A 17,607-nucleotide genomic window follows, 5' to 3' on the forward strand; every position below is an offset into this window, starting at 1 on the left:
GGAGAGACTTCTGAAGGAGGCCCACTGCATACATGGAGCCAAGCATATAACTCTGGATCTCAGTCACAGCTTTACTTATATTATGCATAAAATGCTTACTTATTTAATAAAATGTACACACCACTGAATTGTAATGAAACCTCTAAGCTGTTTACAACAATTATTAAATATAAATATGAATAAATAAAACAGGTCAGCCTTCTATAAGCAACACATTGTGATACAGAATTAAGTTTTGACCAGTGTTTTTTCTCTTGATCTTCCCCTAACTTCCCACTTAGCCCAGTGTTCAACATCGGGTCCCCAGATGTTGTTGGACTACAACTCCCATCAGCCCTGACAGATGACTAAGCTGGCCGTGTTTGATGGGTGCTGTAGTCCAGCAACATCTGAGCACCCAAGGTTGAAGAACAGGGAAGTGGGAATGGGACTGTAGAGTTCTGGGGTTGTAGAATGGGAGGTGGCGCTCACATTTTCTGTATTAACCTCCTACTTGAAAAATTCCCAGGAGTGGAATGAGGAGCAGGCTGGATTAGAACCTTTCTCCTTGATGCATATGATGATGATAATTAACCTGCAGGAAATTGCTTAAATGAAAGAATATTAAAAAGAGAGAGAAAAGATACCTCACTAGCAGCCTGGGGTGATGTAGTCCACTCTTCCACATGCCTTACTAGCCTCTTGGCATTTCATGTGCATGGGTATCACTTATGGATGCGCTCAGTTCTTGGAACACTTCATAAAAAGAATCTGGTGTTTCCAATAAAGCGCAGATTCTTTCCTGGTCAGTAGAAGAGAGAAATCCTCTGGATCCTCTGGATCTTTAAGCTGCCCTGGCTTTTTTTTTTTCCAGTAAGAATGCAAAGTTTGGTGTAAGATAGATTTCCTAGTTAAAAAACAATGAGACCACAACAGTCATGAATAGACTGTACAAATTGGCAAACAGGAGGAGTTTGTTTGAGGTCATACATGAAACATTTACAGCATAAATTACAGCACAAATACAGTGTATTGCCTTTAGGTTTTGATAGGAATGTGAGAATAGAACAGGTTTCTCTTTGGAAACAGCAACTTAGATTCAAAGTGCTACTTTGGGCACCCCCAGTGGGATCTGAGACTTTGGTTTGAACAGCATATGTCTTTTACCTATTCCAAGCTGTAAGCTGCTTTTGAAAAACTTTTCTGAGTTTCAAAAGTGGTTTTCCAAATATAAGTCTAGAGTTCCATTTAGCACGCAAAACTGCTATTTGGATCGGGGCTCTTGAAATTTAATTTAAAATGTAGAAGTGTTCTAGTATGCACACAGCCGCTATTTTGGTAATGCATGTTAGATAACCATGTTGCTTTCTCAGCCAAATGACTGACAAGGCACACTTCACAGTACTGCAGCTGATCTGTGAATACTCTTTGGAAAATGATTGATGGCATGGAGCCATTCAGCAGTTGCTTAGAACTATTTTGCAGCTGAGAATGGTGAATATAAATATAAAACCGTAAAAAATACCAGCAGATCACAAGATCCTTGCATCTGGCAAATTTTGGGGTTTCAAAATGTCTTAGAGGCACCAAGCGCTTCATTTTACTTTGATGGAGGGGTTGCCTTTGAAGGTAGGGAGTGGGTGGTGCTGTGGTCTAAACTACTGAGCCTCTTTGGCTTACTTATCAGAACATTGGCGGTTCGAATCCCCACGACGGAGTGAGCTCCCATTGTTCTGTCCCAGCTGCTGCCAACCTAGCAGTTCGAAAGCACGCCAGTACAAGTAGATAAATAGGTACCGGTGCGGTGGGAAGGTACACAGCGTTTCAGTGTGCTCTGGCTTCCGTCACAGTGTTCTGTTGCGCCAGAAGCGGTTTAGTCATGCTGGCCACATGACCCAGAAGGCTGTCTGTGGACAAACACCAGCTTCCTCAGCCTGAAAGCAAGATGAATGCCACAACCCCATAGTTGCCTTTGACTGGACTTAACTGTCATGGGGTCTTTGTCTTTACCTTCGCCTTTACCTGTCTTTAAATAATTAAAAGTTTACAAATAGCAAGCCAGGCTCCCCCCCCCCCCAATTTTGGTAATTCTGACTTCTAGCTTTTACTAAGAAAAATGTATTTATTCTTTGTATATTTATTGTTTTTCATCTATTTGTGTACATTGAACTGCATAGGTCAAATGATATCTAATTTTAAGTTTGAACTTCAGAGTTTGTTTTCAAGAGGTTGCTTTTAAAAATTAAAACATTCAAATTGTAAAGTAAAATACATGATTTTAGAGTATTAGTTTCTATTTTGCATTGTATTTTTTAATTTGACTGTAACATTTCTTTTTCTTTTTGTTGTGATCTGTTGTCTGCTTTGTCTGTTGCATGTCCAGGGTTCTAAGGTTAGTATTACTGCTACAAGTTTCAGTTCATAGCTTTTACAATTTATTTTATTTCTTATGCATTTTTCAGTTATCCAGCCTTTGATAGAATGAAGTAAATAATATCTGCATTATGAAATTGTTCATAACACTGTAAATATATTGATCTTCAGTCAGAAATGCCATCTTCACAACATATCACAGGGCACCACATGCAATACTTTGATTCAGATGCATCAAAATGTGGGAGGACATACCATCCACTTTGTATTATTGTGCTTTCACCTACATGATCTGTGTTTAGTGAGTGTGTAGTGGATCAAGGGACTTACTGGTAATAAACATGTTGTTGTTTCAGGAAAATACTCATTCAAGATTATTTTTACTGCAGGCCTAATTTTTATTGGATAAATATCAATGAAAAACCTAAACAAATAGACTGGTTATTTTTTAACTGTTATTTATGCTTGGATTGTTAGCACTTGCATAGTAAAAGATCTGTTTTGAGTATTTACATTGTTTTATGAAATAGGCAACGTTAGCATCGAGTAGACCTTAAAAGAGGGGAGGACAAAGTGTTATCTCCTCTCCAAATTATCTATTTTTGCAGGAAAGAGTTAGGAGGGTACAAAATTTTGTGCTGGGTAGAAGGAAGATATTATCATCACAAACATGGCCAGTCCAAAGCTCTGTATCCACAGTCCAGCTCAATTTGTGGATTTGGGAGCATATAAATAAATAGAATTCATTTGTACAGGCCATATCTTTATGTATTGTGGTGGTTGTTTAGTGTACCGTAGATTCCAGTGTATAAGATGACTTTTTAACCCCGGAAAAGAGGTTTAAAAGTCGGGGGTCGTCTTATACGCCGGGTATAGGCGGCGGGCTCTGCGCCGGGAGAAAGCTGCCTGGCGTGGAACCTGCCCACTGCTTCTTCTTCAGAAGCAGCAGCAGCCGGTGGCAGGCTCTGCTCTGTGCTGGGCGGCTTTCTCCCGGCGTGGAGCTGCCCAGCGTATCAGGCGACTGGGCTTATAAGACGAACCCCCAAATTGCAGCTGCCAGCTTGGGGGGTCGTCTAATATGCCCAGTCGCCTAATACGCCGGAATCTGCGGTATTTATATTCCGGCTTTCTCCCAAGTTGGATCTCCCTTGTTGTTGGATTACAACATTTTAAAACGACTTTATAAAATACAAAGTACAGTCAAACCTCGGTTCTCGAACAGCTCCATTGCTGAACATTTCGGCTCTTGAATGCCAAAACCTGGAAGTAAGCGTTTTGGTTTTCGAATATTTTTCAGAACTCAAACGACTTCCGATGTGCGTTTCTCTTTTTTCCTCATTGAAATTGCTGACAGCCCTTTGATTTTCGGTTTTCGAACATTTCGGAAGTTGAAGGATCATCCGAAATGGATTACGTTCAAAAACCGAGGTTCCACTGCAATAAAAATAAGCTTGTTAAAAGCAACGGAGGCTGTGGGGCAAGCAGACGAAGAATAGAAACTTTGGCTGGGTGCTTGATCTGGCACCTGGATCAAGTTTATATGTTAAATATCATGAGGGACAAGATGGAGATCTGAGGGACCCCGCATGTCAGTGACTATGAGGTTGAACCCAGCATCACTTTCTGAACTTTTCCCCCCAAGAGCGATCAGAGCCACTGTAAAGCAGTGGCCCGAGGTCTCATCTCACAGGCGGTGCAGAAGGATACCACAAATCCTAAGCCTTGCAGGACTACCAAAAAATAGAAGAAACCCATAAGTGGAGGGGGAAGCCTAAAACAATCTATTCAGAGCTGAGAATGCCCAGTGAACATTAAATGTTGACTGATTGATAGGGGTGGAAAAGTGGAAATCTCAGGAGGAAGTGGCTACAAACCTGAACAGGCTCACCATTACAACATTTTGTTGCCCCACTGGTGCACTAACAAAAGTGCATCCTGTTGGAAGTTCTGTAATGTAAGTGAACAATATCTGCATCCAGATGTGCATTTAGGATTCTCTGTATTTTACTGTCCCTTCTTTACAATAGAATGCTGTATGGCCTTCTTGTAAGACAATGCATTCATCACAAGAACTGAAGTGTTTCCCCACCAATTTACACTAAATATAAAGCATTTGCTTTATTTTTCGCTCAGTAGTGGTGCCACATCGTTAATTATGATGGTTTGTGTTGTGCCACAACATTGTCATGTTCTCTTTGCGACCCCTGATTGGCTGGGATGCACTCATGCAGTTTAGGGGAGGGGTGAAAACAAGAGCTGTGAAAAGGAATGAAAAAGGTACAGTTAGGCAGGTGTTTGAAGGGATTTCACATTCCTAAATTTTAAAGAGAAAAATAATTCTAGTTTGCATGTGAAATCTGTTTGGTGAAATAATTACTTAACCAGACAATAAGGGGAGCACGTCCTAAAATCGTTGACTTCTTTCTCCTAACTTTTAATGAGAGCAAAATCATATTCCAACATATTTGTCAGATTCTCTGTGAAAATGGACCTTACTATTGAGTTTACATTCTTAAAAACTAACTGTAATTTGTAATTGTGGAACACAATGAGTTTAAATATAAATCAGAGCAAATTTCTTTGGACTTGTTTATAATAGCCTTGGTGTTCTATAGTCCTCCACATATGACTGGGTATAATCTTCAAAACAACCGCTTTGGGTGTAGAGTGGCACTATTAATAATGTTTTTCTGGGATAGTTGCAACATAACAGTTGGCACTTATACCACTTTTGGAAGTGATCCTGTGACTTTGTGGACATGGAAAAGGATGGATTTTCCAGTTACGGTCTTGTAAACAGGATTTAGTCGCAAGATTGCCCTTGGATTGCTAAATAATTTAATTGTAACTTTTGCATATACATGCACTCATAGGAACAATCTGACAAGTCATTGCATGAAATAAATGTGTGTGTGTGTGTGTGTGTGTGTGTGACTTTATGTGTGTGTGCGGGGATTGATTTCACCCCCAGAGGCGCACTCCATTTTCTCTTGAGACAGACGGATGCCAACAACAACATATATTTAATTTTGTAGGGCTAACAAATAGGACACCCTGCAGTAAATCCCACTTAGTAAAAAATAATAATCACCCTAGTGTAAAATTCCAATATGTATTGGAATAGTTTTTATTTTTTTATCACTTGTTTGCTGCCGTGTGTTCATTTGGAAGGAAGGGATATAAATTTAATAAGCAAACAAAATATGAGATTGTATAATCAGTTGTGACTTTACTCACCACATGACAGTGTCTTGGCAATCATATTTGTTTCTCCTCGTACTCCAAGAATAAATTAAATTATGCTATATGTCCACTGTTCAAAGAATGCTTTCCCATGTGTACCTCAAAGATAGAACAAGATTATATTTTGCATGGGCTATGCATCTTCTCTTAATTCCCCAACGATGCAGGAAAGATATAGCAGCTCTATGAGTCCTCCTTGTCCTGTGCTTCTGTTTCTTAATATGGACAGTTTACAGATAGACAAAATTGAGAACTCTTTCTGCATTGTCTCACACACTCATAGTGCTTTGGCTCATATGAGTAGCATTAGTTTACTTACCAGTATAGGAACTTTGTATTACCTAATATGGCATGCAAATGTGAATCCATCTCTTCTCATGCCCATTTCTATGCTGTTTGTGTTCAGTTTAATCGGAGATTGTTTTGGTATATTTCATGCGTTCAAATGTGTGATAGATTTAGGAGTCTAATGTAATGATTTTCTTTTAAAGACTGAATTGGAGAACATTGAAGTAACTCAGGGTATGTCAGCAGAGACAGCAGTGACTTTCCTCAGCCGCCTGATGGCTATGGTTGACGTACTAGTATTTGCCAGCTCGCTAAATTTTAGTGAAATTGAAGCTGAAAAAAACATGTCTTCTGGAGGCTTAATGCGACAGTGCCTAAGGCTTGGTAAGTTTGCATGGAACAGCTCAGTGCATTAAATAATTACTTACAGATCAACGAAATGAGGCTGCAGTAAAAAAGAAAAAAAGAAGAAGAGAAAAGCCAAAGCTGACCTGCTTTTGATACTTTGGGTTCCAAAAATCTAGAAGTCTGTGCAGTTGAGAATATCTGCTTATTCTCTTCAACACCACCATTAATTTTTATTATGCCAATTAGCATTTTTTTTAAACATATGTTCATTTGCTCTGTAGAACTGTTCGTAGCTTCTACCTTTTAAAAAATTCTGTATTTTGTTGTGTTTGAAGAAAATTGCATCCAGCCCAGGTTAAGATAACAAGTATTTCTCTACGTAGCAGAACTGTTCAAACTATAACAAGAGCGCTTTATGTTATTATACATAGTATTCTTAAAAGTTGTACATTTTCCACATATACTAAAAAAGCTAACATGATTGCTGCAAAAGGAAGATAATGTGTTACATGCTGTGAGACATAAAAAGCGGAACTTGTTAGTTTGAAGGAGCCTTGGTTATGGTGCATGACAAGCATACTGGCATGCTAATGGATTCCTCATTCTATTCCTCTGTTGATGACTATATTTAGCTCACCATTCTCCTTAAAATGTTTTATTTGGACTCCTTCCCATATACCCAATCAAGATTAAAATTACAATCCTCTTCTGACTATCTCTTCTGTCAGTTTCATGCATGCTTATATGAAACTGCCTAATATTGTTAGGTCATCAGTAACCCTAGGCAACGTTGTGTACTCTAGCTGTGGGCCTCTCCAAATCAGAGATGATTTTAAGCCCTGTAACTTCTCTCATTTTCACTAATAATTGCGGCAACTTCAGACCTTCTGCAGGCATTGTATATGCTCCAGCACTAAACCGTGTCCTCTCATCTATAGCCAATCACTTGATGGTCTTCTATCATTTTACCTCTGTGCTTTCTGTCATCCATTCCTTATGCCTCAAATGGCATAGTTCTCTATTGGCCGGGCATCCTCCTTCTTCAGGATCGCCTTATCAGGACTACCCTAGCTTCACTTTGTATGCTGCTCCTCTTTCATCTGACCTTCCTCAATCAATTCAGATACTAATCCTCAACCACTTTCCCATCTCCATCAATTACAAATTGCAGAAGCATAGGGAGGGTTCATTTAAATGTGTTCTCTACTATGCTGTGTATATTGTTGCTGCTCATTTAGTGTTCAACAGTAGTATCTTATCTGAATAATATTAAATACACATGATTAAGAGATTAGTATATTTAACTCTGCCTCAGTTTTAGCATTAGTGCATAGAGATGCTGTTGTAAAATCCAGTGTTTATTTCATGAAAGGGTAACATATTATGGCAGATCTCAGGCACTAGGATACAATAATTTTTTCATTGTTGCTTTAAGAATTTCATTAAGATTGGTATTCCAATGCTATTTCTTAAACCTTTTTAGTTTGCTGTGTTGCTGTGCGAAACTGTTTGGAATGTCGACAGAGACAGAGAGAAAGGGTAAATAAATCTTCACTGATCAGCAGTAAAACTCAAGAGACTCTTCAGGGTATAAGTGCAACTACTACCGCTAAGGTAAACTATTAAAATAATATATACCATTGCATAAAATGAATGAATTGGAAATAATTACAATGTGTCATATAATATTTTAAATTGGTTATGATGATTTGTCACTTTGGTAAAACAGAAGTTACTCCCTTCTATAAATCCAGAGCACTTCTTCCTGGTCAGGAGACAAGAACAGTCTTCTGATTTTTCCCAGGGGAAAGTTCTGCTTAGCCTTATTACCATGGCTGTTCTGAACTATTATATGGGCCTAGTTTTTTCCCCTTGGAGTCTATAAGCAGGGTATTAGTGGAGATGATAAAGTGGTAGAGAAAGTTAAAGATCATATATGAAGTTTTCTTTTTAAGTTAAAATCTTCACTGTTCTTTGTAGTCTCTACTTGTATTGGTGAGAAATTTGTGTTTGTTTAAGCAGATTTCATTTGAGTAACCTTATACAAATCAGGTGAATCACTTATATAGTGGAGCTTTGAGAAGTGTACCTGGAATGTAAGTGAGACACTTTAAAGGTTTTTTGACATTAAAGGTCCCTTTCTGTGTTTTAGAGAACTTCATAAAGCTTACAATACCATATTTTATCTATGAAACAAGATGATACATACAAAGAAATACACACACGTAGGAACAGCTGAGTATTTTGAGCTTGAACCTTTCTGAAACTATATAACTATTGTGTGTTTAGACTCCACTGGAAAATGTTCCTGGTAACCTATCGCCTATTAAAGATCCCGATAGACTTCTTCAGGATGTAGATATTAATCGTCTGCGAGCAGTTGTATTTCGTGATGTGGTGAGTACTACCATTGGCAGCTTTTCTTAAAGGATTTCTTGCCTGTGTAATGTCCATGGGAGAGAAACAAGGGTATTTGTAAATCTACGCTATGCATCCTTTTTTCTTAAAATAGTAATTATGCATGTATATGTGGAACATCTTTCTTTAATAAATTATTTTTATACTGGGAGCTGTTATCCCCTGAGTAAAGATGACTTCATCCACTTTTTGAAATTTAACATCCTTGGTGACTTGATCAGATTTAGCAAGATCAAGAACCTTGCATGGACAGGTTATTTTTGGAATTGTAAGAGACTCTTTTATCTCTAAAAAGTACTTTATTCAGTAAAAGGTATTCCCTTGAATTGTTAAACTATACCATGGAGCTGATTTAAAGTTTAAAACTTAAGCTGAGCTAAAAGTTGTACCTTGATAATTTTGGGCTTAAAATCACACATTGAGGATGGGGAAAGGTTCAGGGGAAAATAGTTGGGAAAGGGTTTTTTTTCAGGCAGGGGCTCACTGCTTTGAAGCAGTTCCACTCTCTCTTTAATTTGCTGCTCCAAGCACTGGCGGAGCTCCTCTTGGTGGCCACCATGATGTAGTGTTGTTCTGAGGGGATATTGTTGAAGGAAAAAAAGGGTGGCAAGCAGCTTCCAAGATGGGCTCAGCTGCCACTTGCCTAAACCTTCATTGGTAACTTGATAAGCCAGTGAATTGCCCACTCCCGGTTTCCAAAACAGCTCTTCCAAATTCGCAGCTTGTGAATTGGGGTCATTTTTAATCAGGCCTAAAACAAAACCTCCATTAGAAACTACTGTAGAAACCACATTTATGTATACACGCTTCCTGCTGAGATGTCTCTTTATTTCTTTATTATGAATGCCTGTTGGTATATATCTTTATATCTCTGTATATCCAGTCACAAATTCCCAGTGAGATGAAAATGTGAAATCGGCCTTAGGCAATTATAGTTCTTTGTAGGGGCAACAGTTCATGGGGGCTGAGCACTTTTGTCCCCCCCCCATTTTTTTGAGAGAGGGTCACCCCCCCATGTCCCCCAAAATCGGGGTGGAGTAGAGCGAGTGCGGAACCAAGCGCGGTGCTGCTTCAATGGACTCCTCCTCCTCCTGCCACAGAGGGGAAGGAGATTCGAAGCAGCCTCATGGCAGTGGCAGGAGAAGTAAGAGCCGCCATACCACTGAAGTCACATTGCCACTGAATTCGGTTCTGCCCCTGGCTCCTCCCAACTTCCTGACATCGCGTCAGACCCCCAATTTCCCTTGCAAGCTAGTGCCTCTGGTTCTTTGGCAGTACAGTTTTCAGTCTAGAAACATTGGTTAAGTGTGACAGGACATGTTGAGTATTTTTATCATGTATTTTAATTGTATTTTCTTACAGGACGATAGCAAGCAGGCTCAGTTTTTAGCTTTGGCTGTTGTTTACTTCATTTCTGTGTTGATGGTCTCCAAGTATCGGGACATACTCGAACCTCAACGAGAAACTGCAAGGTCTGGAATCCAGGCAGGTAGAAATATCAGGCAGGAAATAAATTCACCAACAAGTACAGGTACCACTGTTTTTCTGTTTATGTTGCATAATTTTTTAGACAATGGATACTTGACTGTAGAAAAAAAAAGTTCAAATGATACCTATTAACCTTATTCAGTTTCTGACTCGTCTTGTTTTCTTTAAGTTGTTTTGGGAATATTTCTGCTTTCTCGGTCTGGTTTTTCATTCCTAGCATTGGTTGGCCAGTGTCTTGGACTATAGGAGACAGGCTGTCAAAAGTTCTGTTATCTTCTGATATGGTACCTCTCTGTAGTATACATTTCATCAATTGCTCCTCTGCAGTGGAGCTAGAGACAAATTTTTTTTTAAATGTTAATTTAATTTATATTGAACTTGTCATGTGGTTTTAATTAAGCTCACAAGTGATGTGATTTTTCTCAGTTCCCTCCTCACTTTGTGCCACACTAGTGGCTGGGTATTTTTGCATGAAAGGCACCATAGCTCAGCAGGCAGAAGATCAATTCCTGGCTCACCACTCAAAAAAAGAAAAAAAGGATAGTGTAGCAGGCTATGGGAAGCACCCCTGCCTAAAACCAGAAGAGTTTCTGTCTGTTCGGCTAGACAAAACTGGACTGGGTGGACAGATAATCCCACCTGATATAAGGCATTTTATGTGCACTGATGATTAATGTGAGACTTACCCATCCCTTTTTACCAGTGATGGAAAATTGGAGTGCGTCAGTGCATTTATATTGAATGGATTTTGAAAGCAAGACCAACATTTGATGGCAGTGGTGTCCAACTTTGCATAGCAAAGTCCGTAGTTTTAATTCAGTACCAGCTCAAAAAAGCTTTTAAAGAAGTGAAGTATCTTCATGGTCCTCTGTCTTTCTTTGGTAGTCTGTGCCCTGTAAGATGAGATTGGGTCAAACTATCCTAGGAGTGACTTTCAGTTTTTTGGAGGAGAAACAGTGTGTATGTATCTAATCTACATAGCTATCTACAGTTTCTATCATCTATCTATCTACCAATCATCTATTAACTACATATGTTTACTTTAACTTTTATTTGTTTACTTTTATGCATTCATTTTTTCAGTTTTGCATAACTTCAAAAGAGAATCTTCTTCAGAGTACATGTCTTGTAAAATATTCAATATACTGAAAACAGCTTCTATATGTCATAAAATGGTTTTTTTAAATTAATCTTTTTAAAGTAAGGTCAATACAGGTGCATACTTAGTTTCTCTGTGGTCTAAAATGCTTCTTAAAAGTTATTTATTGCTTCGGCCACTCCGGGGAATCCTGCTCTTTATGATTGAGTAGACAAGCCTATGAAATCTTATATTAGATATTAGCTAACTATTAGATAGTTAGCTTTTATACTTGTTTAGCTCCTTAGGTATTTTCAGTTCCTCATTTTAACACATTTATTTTGCACAGACACAATTAGTAGTTAACATGGTTATCAATTTGCCAAGTTGAACTAATACTTCAGCTGGATTTTTATCAGTTGAAGAAGCTGTCAAGAGTTTTCATTTCTCAGTTGAAGAAGCTGTCATTGAGATTGTTTTCGCATCATGTACCATATTAATCTGAGAACCATGGGCCATATTCAGTTACTCAGTTCCATAAGCAGAACCCAGAGCAAGACCTTCCACTAGTTCAGTAGAGCCTTCTATCCTTTCCTATTCCCCCCCCATGCCCTCTGTGCCTCCCCCAAATTTGCTTTGCAGTGTTGGGAGAACCCCCAGCAGAACACACAGGGAAATTGTTCCATAGGGCAAGCAGAAATGCTTGTGCTGATGGAGTGATCTCCTTAGCACCACATTGAATCCCACCCCATGTTTTTTAAGTTCCACTGCATTGGTTCATGGTTGTGCCATCTGTATCCATATGCTTTCTTCTTCCAGATGAAAGTTGTTGAGAACTCAGTATTACACACATGCATGCACACACACACGCACACACACACATATGTAAACCTGTTCCTATATATTTATTTTCAGGTGTATTTTTTGGCTTACTAATCTTTGATACTGTTTACATCATGAAGACCTTGCACCTTACAGTAAAATTAGTAAAATATTCATATAAAACCAAATTTGATGCTGTTACCTTTATTCAAAGCAAACCCATGTTATTAACTGCTATAGGATAGTTTACTGGGTACTCTAAAATATTCCTGCATTAAAGCATTTTGCTATAAACATGTTCTTAAGTGTACACCCTAATTTTTAGAGTTCTTCCCTGTTTCTAGAAATATTCTAATAGTTTGAGTAAATTTCTTTGATTAAATCTACACAAATTTATTTCTTAATAAAATATTATTGAGGGGGGGCATGGTTCACTTGTGATAGATGACACACACATGTTGTAGGAGACACCATTCTAGAAAATATATTCCCTCGTGTGAAGAAGAAGAAAGAATGCCTAAAATGGTGCCATACCACCTACTGTATTTGTATTTGAAACTTGTATTTTGAAAAATCCAAACACTTTAATTTATTATGATATTTTAATTGATTGATCTGACCAATTAATCAACTAAATAATGTAGCCATGCTGATTTTGTGTTTATATTTTGTGTGTTTCCCCATTTGTGTATTATGCCGTGATGCTGGAGTAGGAAACTGCTGGTTTCACTATTCCGGCCATGCCTGTCTTGTCTATGTATACCTGTCTTTTCTATAAATGTTGTTTTTATGATGCGTTATTTAAAGGTATGTTCTTTTCCTATCGATTTCTCTCTGAGAAACACGTTGTTAGTGCCATGTTTGCATGTTTCAGTGAGATAGGACTTGTGTCATGGATCCACAGTGGACCAAGCCACAGGCGATAAGCAGCTGGCTCACAATTGACTCCATGATTTTCTCCACAGTTGTGGTCATACCATCTATCCCACACCCAAGTTTGAACCATGGATTCCTTGCCAAGTTAATTCCTGAGCAGAGCTTTACCCACTCATTTTACAAAGGTAATATTAACACAACCTCCTAACTTGTTTGGGTATACTTGTTTCATTTCATGTAATTCAAAATCTAACTATAACATAGCTGTTTCATAAATAAGAATATGCTTTGGGTTACACACAGATAAAATTTACTGCAAGGATAGAATGAAAATCCTCTGCCCAGCTATGTCTAGATTTTGAGGTACCTTGTTAATGGAGAGAGTTGCTGTAGATGTTAAAAGTATAATTCTGCACAATGGTATATACAAGGCAAAAGGTATTTTCATTAAATTCTTTTTCTTCTTATTTAGCAATATGTTTTAAACCTTTGAAAAATAATACTAAAAAAGATAAGGAAGATATCTAACACCATATTCTTGAAGCAGTGTGTTTTAATATTGTTTAGTTGTGCATTTATTTCAGTCTTTAATATAGACATTTTTATTTTGGATTATAGCATCCAGTTGTTTTAATGCCAATGAGGAGGACTATGCGACCGGAGATAGCAATAAGAGCTAAACTTCTGATATCACAAGGGGGAACAGTCAAACACACACACACACACACACACACACACACCATCTTGCTCTCTTACAGCAGGAAAGGACAGTATTCACAGCTTTCTTCTTCTTTATATCACATTATATTTAGCTTCCACCACCTGATCAGGCAGCATGGTGCACCTATGTAACAGCACAGTTCTCCTCTTTGAACATGTACAATGCTTAGTGCATTTTAGTTTATTATTATTATTATTATTATTATTATTATTATTATTATTATTAAATGTGTATATCACCCTTCATCCAAAGATCACTGGGCGGTTCACAACAAAAAATGAGAACACAAAATAATTCTAAACCAAAAACAAACCTTAAGCTCTGCAATATACCAGGGAGCCAAAAGGACTCCAGGAAGTGGGAGAGAGCACCCAGGGGCAATTGTTTCAACAGCCTGAGCCATTCTGATATTCCAGAGTTTGGCCAGGGCTTTGACAGGAGAACCAGTTCTATCAGCCGGAAAATCCCCCAGAGCTGTCTGGAAACTCACTGGATCCATTAGCCTCTGAGGGTGGAGCATTTTAATAGGTTCCATGCCGCTGCAGAGGGGGGAAAGGTGCTGAAAGCCTAAATCTCAACAGGAAGTGATCTGACCATGACAAGAGAAAAGGCCTGCAAGCAGAGAGCAGGTACTCCAAGACTCACAGCAAAGATGGTTTACTTTTTTAATTTAAGAGACTCTCTGCAGTCAACTGAAAAGCCCCAGTTTTTTTCAAGAAGCTAAACTCAAAAAATAAACAGCGAGAAAGAGATGACAAATTAATACAAGAAATTATTACTCCTGCAAAGGCTTATATTGACTCTGTATCTGACATGATAACAGAAAAGGTCAAAGACTAAGATGAGATGAAGTTGACCCACAAGCTAGGAAGCAGTAGCAGCTCTCTGCACCTATGCAAGTGATAGAAATACTCATTCATTAGAGGGAAATCAGGCTGCAATACATATCTAGTAGTAAGGGGGAAAGGAAAGGGGAGGTGTTTGGGTATGAAGTTTTGTGTGATAGAGTCTTCTAGACAGAAGCTTTACTGACAAAGGTGTTTAGCATAGGAATGCTTCAACACAATTAGTTATTGCCGACTATCTAGACTGCTAGTAGCTCTGATCAGTCTGTTTAAGATATCCTTCAACCAACTAAAGACCCAGTCTCTCTTAAAATCAGAGATAATATTGTTCAAGGGAAAGTATTCCTGTCTTCAAGGTTCAGCATTCTATCTAGAAGGTTCTGGAGGTCCTGCAAGTAGACCAAGTCCTGTCACAGGAAGTACTGTTTTTAAAAATTGGATACCATTTCAGGAACTTCTAGAACCTTGTGTTTTTATTGTAAAAAGAATTGGCCAGTAGTTACATTTCAGGTCATTAATTCATTTTGGTAGACAAGCTTATGGATAGTCTACAATTATTAAGATGATAGTGTTTCAATTAGATCCCAACAGGCAGATATTGCCATAGATATGTGAGGCACTCTAGATTGTGAGCATGCTACTCTGATAGCTATGTGAAATTGCAGTGCCTGAGTAATGGTGTAGTTCAGTGCTGAATCAAATATTTTACATGCAGAAGGACATAGCTTCAATCCCTTAATCCTTTCAGATAAAAGGGGCTCAGGTAGCTGGGAAAGACATAAGTCAGAGACATTAGAGAGTGGTTGATGGACAGAATACGAAGATATTGGCAGACCAGTAGTTTGATCTGCTGTAAAGCAGTTCCTTATTTTAATAAATTTGTTTCCCTTCCCTATAATCAGTTTTGAATATTGACAAATAAGGTTTTCCAGCAAAAAGTCTACAAGTGGAGTGTGTGAAGTACCCTAATCTGGTGGGATCACAATTAAAACATTTGCAAATCACTATCTTGTATATGATTTAGAGACCTAGATAGAAAGTATTTTCCTTTTTCCATAGCAGTGTGTGTGCATAAAATTTCATGTGTGTGGTTAGGAAAAAAAGATAGTGAAAAATAACTGTTCCAAGAGGCCATCCAATAGAATGTCTGCTGGTCTTTCAAATATTTGGGGCTGTAAGCACTGAAGTGAGCACCTTGAATTGGGTTCAGAAACATGCATGCAACTGTTTTAGAACAGGAGTTATATATATATGAGTTCTAAAGGCAACTCCAGCCAGTTGCCTTTGAACCAGTTTCTGAGTCATTTTCAAGAATAGCCCCACATAGAGCACATTGCAATAATCCAATCTGGAAGTTACCAGAGCATGGAGTACTGTGGCCAAATCATCTCTGCCCAAAGGGTGGCGTACCTGACAATAGTCTGAAGTGCCTCTGTAATGCTTTCCTCCTACCTCTGCAGGTAAGAATGGCCCCACTAAATGAAAACTTCAGAAGTGAAGGTATGATCATTCTGACCAAGAAGACCATAGCAGTTGTTGGAAATTAACTATACTTAGTTAAACAGCCACGACACTGGAGATTCTTTCTCTATTCCTGAATACACTTCAATAATTATTGAAGAAATAAAAAAAAACATAAGGCTTGCAAAAAGCTCTGTACAGCACTTCCCAAGCTTATCACAATCGCCTGGTTGTTGAGTGTTTCAGAAACACTGCACAAAGGACTTTGCAACCACTATTAGTCGGCAAAGCACTGCCCCATATGTAATGTGAAATGTAGGCCAAGTGAGTGTGACTTGCCTGAAACAGGTCTATGGGCCAAATGGAGGTCCAGATTTGCCCTAGGACCAGAGGTCAAATAACAATCTGATGGATTCACTTACCTTCCTAGGATACAAAAACAAGAAGATTAACAGAAGGAATGTTTCCAAAATGACACCATCTATTTACAATATCCCAAATATGGTTAAGAGGTTATTTGGAGACCAGAGTTGCAGTACTTCATCCATATGAAACAATAAAGTTTTGGATCTAAATTAGTTAATGCAGTGTTTCGCAAAGTTGGGTGCCCCCATTATTAAAAATTGTGGGACTTGGTAGACCACTTAAGTTTTTGCTTTGCTTTGTTCTCTGTTGTATAACGAATACTTGGTTAACTTTTGGATTAAATATAAAGAAAAATAAAATAACACGTGCCTGCATCCTCATCAAAACCAGTGCCATATTATCAAAATCACAGGCCCTAGACTGAGGGCCAAGTTGAGATAATCTTGACAGCTCCACATTCTATCCATGTACCTTATGAATAGAGCATACAGACAGCTAGCGATCCATGTAGATCAGTTTGAGGACATCTGACCTAGTGGATTACTACTAAGTGTAAGCAGCTACATTAGATAATGAATTAAGTAGTGTGTAGAATCTTAGATTAGATGGCTGATCATGGATAATCAAAGTCAGTAAAGGCTGGTCTTGCTGCTTTTGGGAATTGTTCTTTCTTAAATGAGGGCAGCTTTCCATTACCCTTAATGGAGACAGCAGTTAGATCCCTTTTAAAATCATTTGTATCAATAAATATCCCAGGTAGTGAACAAAAACCCAAGAATAAAACATGTCAAACCACCAAATATATTGCAAAATTAAGGATACATCTCAGGCATTAAAAAGTACATAAACAGCAGCAAAATAATTTATACCATTGATTTGCAGCAGATTTGCTACATATCCAGCTGCACATATTGACATTGTTTTATCTCCCATGCTGTGATTTTATGATGTGGTTACTGTATAAGTGCAGCTATTCTTGGATGACTCATCATTTTTCAGCAGTGCCAATCTGACTTCTTTGCTGCTTTGGGGACAGAAATTTCTTTAGCAGCCTTGCTGGACATTGTATGCCTAGGAATTAATTTAGAAGATTTGACCCCATTGATCTTCATGGACTTCTTAGTGGCTTTCCACACAGTAGCCTGCCAACTTCTGCTACTTCTGCTGCAGAACTTGGTAGGAATATGAAGGACAGCACTTGTTAAAACCTTTTTTGATAGACCCTTACAAGAGTTGTTAGTTTCATTGGCAGAAAAATGCTTTGGGTCTGGATTTCCTAATTATCAGTCATTGCCTACCAC

General features: G+C 38.3%; 1 protein-coding gene across 3 annotated transcripts in view; it reads left to right on the forward strand.

Annotated features, from left to right (window-relative positions):
• Positions 1 to 17,607, forward strand: part of NBEA (neurobeachin) — a 350,651-nt gene that overhangs the window by 78,334 nt on the left and 254,710 nt on the right. For 2 of the 3 annotated variants that reach the window (XM_081860054.1, XM_081860055.1), the window contains exons 25-29: positions 6,087 to 6,267; positions 7,715 to 7,845; positions 8,521 to 8,628; positions 10,012 to 10,180; positions 13,003 to 13,098. In XM_081860054.1, the coding sequence (XP_081716180.1) occupies positions 6,087 to 6,267; positions 7,715 to 7,845; positions 8,521 to 8,628; positions 10,012 to 10,180; positions 13,003 to 13,098 (685 nt within the window). Of the gene's footprint in view, positions 1 to 6,066; positions 6,268 to 7,714; positions 7,846 to 8,520; positions 8,629 to 10,011; positions 10,181 to 13,002; positions 13,099 to 17,607 lie in introns of those variants that run through there. The other variant, XM_081860053.1, reaches the window with a different exon arrangement.

Source organism: Podarcis erhardii (genome assembly GCF_964252035.2).
Source record: "Podarcis erhardii genome assembly, chromosome: 4".
NCBI lineage: Eukaryota > Metazoa > Chordata > Lepidosauria > Squamata > Lacertidae > Podarcis > Podarcis erhardii.